Genomic DNA, 1,444 nt, shown 5'->3' with positions numbered 1-1,444 from the left:
GCTAGAGGCAGAACCCGAAACTCCCAATAAAGGGCCAGAACTCTCCAGAGTGCTAGACGTGTGAAGGCTGGGGGAATCAGTTTGATCAGTGGTGGCCTGGCTGGAAACCATTAGGGGTGAAGAACCGAGCTTTACATGAGACTCTGGGGTATGCTGACTAGGGACACCTGGAGATGACAGAAGACCACTGGTAATGCCTTCACGATGGACAGAACCAATTTGGCTGAAACCACCTGCCAACTGTAGACCAGAACCGCCATGAGATGAGGAAGGAGACTGGTTTTGCAAACCCTGTCCACTGCCTAACTGGCTTGCAATATTATGAACACTTGAACTGGGGGAAACCTGGGGTTGAAGAGATGTCAAACTGCTTGTCTGGCGTTAATCTTGGGGCACTGCCAAAGCTGAAGAAACCAAGCCAGTTTGGGTACGAGATGTCTTTTGGCTGCTGGAAAAACCACCCTTGACATACTGGCGTAGATTAGAAAACCTGGACCTGCTAGTCTGGCTTCTGTCAGTGATCAAACTAGAGCCCACTTCATCAACAGAAAAGCTCCCAGTCACTGGAGATTCCGAATGAGATGACTGGACTGAACGGGGTGCAAAAGCACTGTCTGTAGCCTGACCCCACTGGAGATGGGTTTTTGAGTAAACCCCACCTAGACAAATAAAACAATAACAAGGTTTTACAAAAACAGAATTACTTCAACTACGTGCCCAAATTAGTTGTAGAATATAGTACCTGGAAACCCAAAAGCACATCTCCAAAATATTAGGAGAACAGCTAGTAAAGGCAGCCTAAAAGTGAAACAAAACCTTCTTAGGATTATTCATTTAAAAAAAAAGCAGAACCATTTAAAAGCATAATTGAAAACACACCTTTTCAGCCCTTGATCCATGACAGGAAACCTGCGTGTGTGTGATGTTGCCAAAGAATCTTTTTGGCCAGTTTTCCCTTCTCACACACAGAAAAGCACAAATCCAAGTACACATGTTAGCTGTAGTAGATGTCTTTTATAGGCCGCCAGGAGTTCAGTCAGCTCATGTGATTAACTGAATGACTAATTACCTCTAACATAGTTCACCTGTGAAACAAAAAGGATAGCTGAATGTGAAAGATGACCGTGTGCAAGAATAAGCACATTCCTCATTCTAAATGGTTAGTTGTCATTTATTTGAAGTTTACTTACTGTTTATCAAGGAAAAAAGTATTAATGTTCAAAAAGAAAGACAAGGTGTACTTTTATTTCTTTCATCCATTTTCAAAACTCCACAAGGTACATACAAAATGTGTACAGAATATACCTGTTAAAAAACTTCAAATAAAATCAAACTATTCAAATCACATAGTAAATTAAAATCATGATAAGATAAATGATTCACACACACACACAAAACTGTTCACAACAAGGTATGTAACATACACTCAACTCAACTCAACTCA

The 1,444-nt window shown here is 41.1% G+C and overlaps 1 protein-coding gene across 1 annotated transcript; it reads right to left on the bottom strand.

Moving 5' to 3' along the window:
* Positions 1-12: 12 nt before the first annotated feature.
* LOC130550447 (uncharacterized) lies at positions 13-986 on the bottom strand. The gene is made up of 3 exons (XM_057327924.1): positions 880-986; positions 743-798; positions 13-659 (listed from the first exon to the last, which is right to left on the bottom strand). The coding sequence occupies exons 1-3, from the start codon at positions 897-899 to the stop codon at positions 382-384; spliced, it is 354 nt and encodes a 117-aa protein (XP_057183907.1). The 5' UTR covers positions 900-986; the 3' UTR covers positions 13-381.
* Between the last annotated feature and the right edge of the window lie 458 nt (positions 987-1,444).

The sequence above is a fragment of the Triplophysa rosa genome, unplaced genomic scaffold, assembly GCF_024868665.1.
Source record: "Triplophysa rosa unplaced genomic scaffold, Trosa_1v2 scaffold32_ERROPOS1978651, whole genome shotgun sequence".
Classification (NCBI taxonomy): domain Eukaryota; kingdom Metazoa; phylum Chordata; class Actinopteri; order Cypriniformes; family Nemacheilidae; genus Triplophysa; species Triplophysa rosa.
This window is presented reverse-complemented; position numbering and strand designations above follow the sequence as displayed.

Bases quoted from the DNA above. Each gene is read 5' to 3' on its own strand.
- LOC130550447 (XM_057327924.1), bottom strand. From the start codon at position 899: ATGGATCAAGGGCTGAAAAG. The intron at 799-879 runs GTGTGTTTTCAA...TTTCACTTTTAG, and splicing joins ATGGATCAAGGGCTGAAAAG to GCTGCCTTTACTAGCTGTTC. The intron at 660-742 runs GTACTATATTCT...TTATTTGTCTAG, and splicing joins ATGTGCTTTTGGGTTTCCAG to GTGGGGTTTACTCAAAAACC.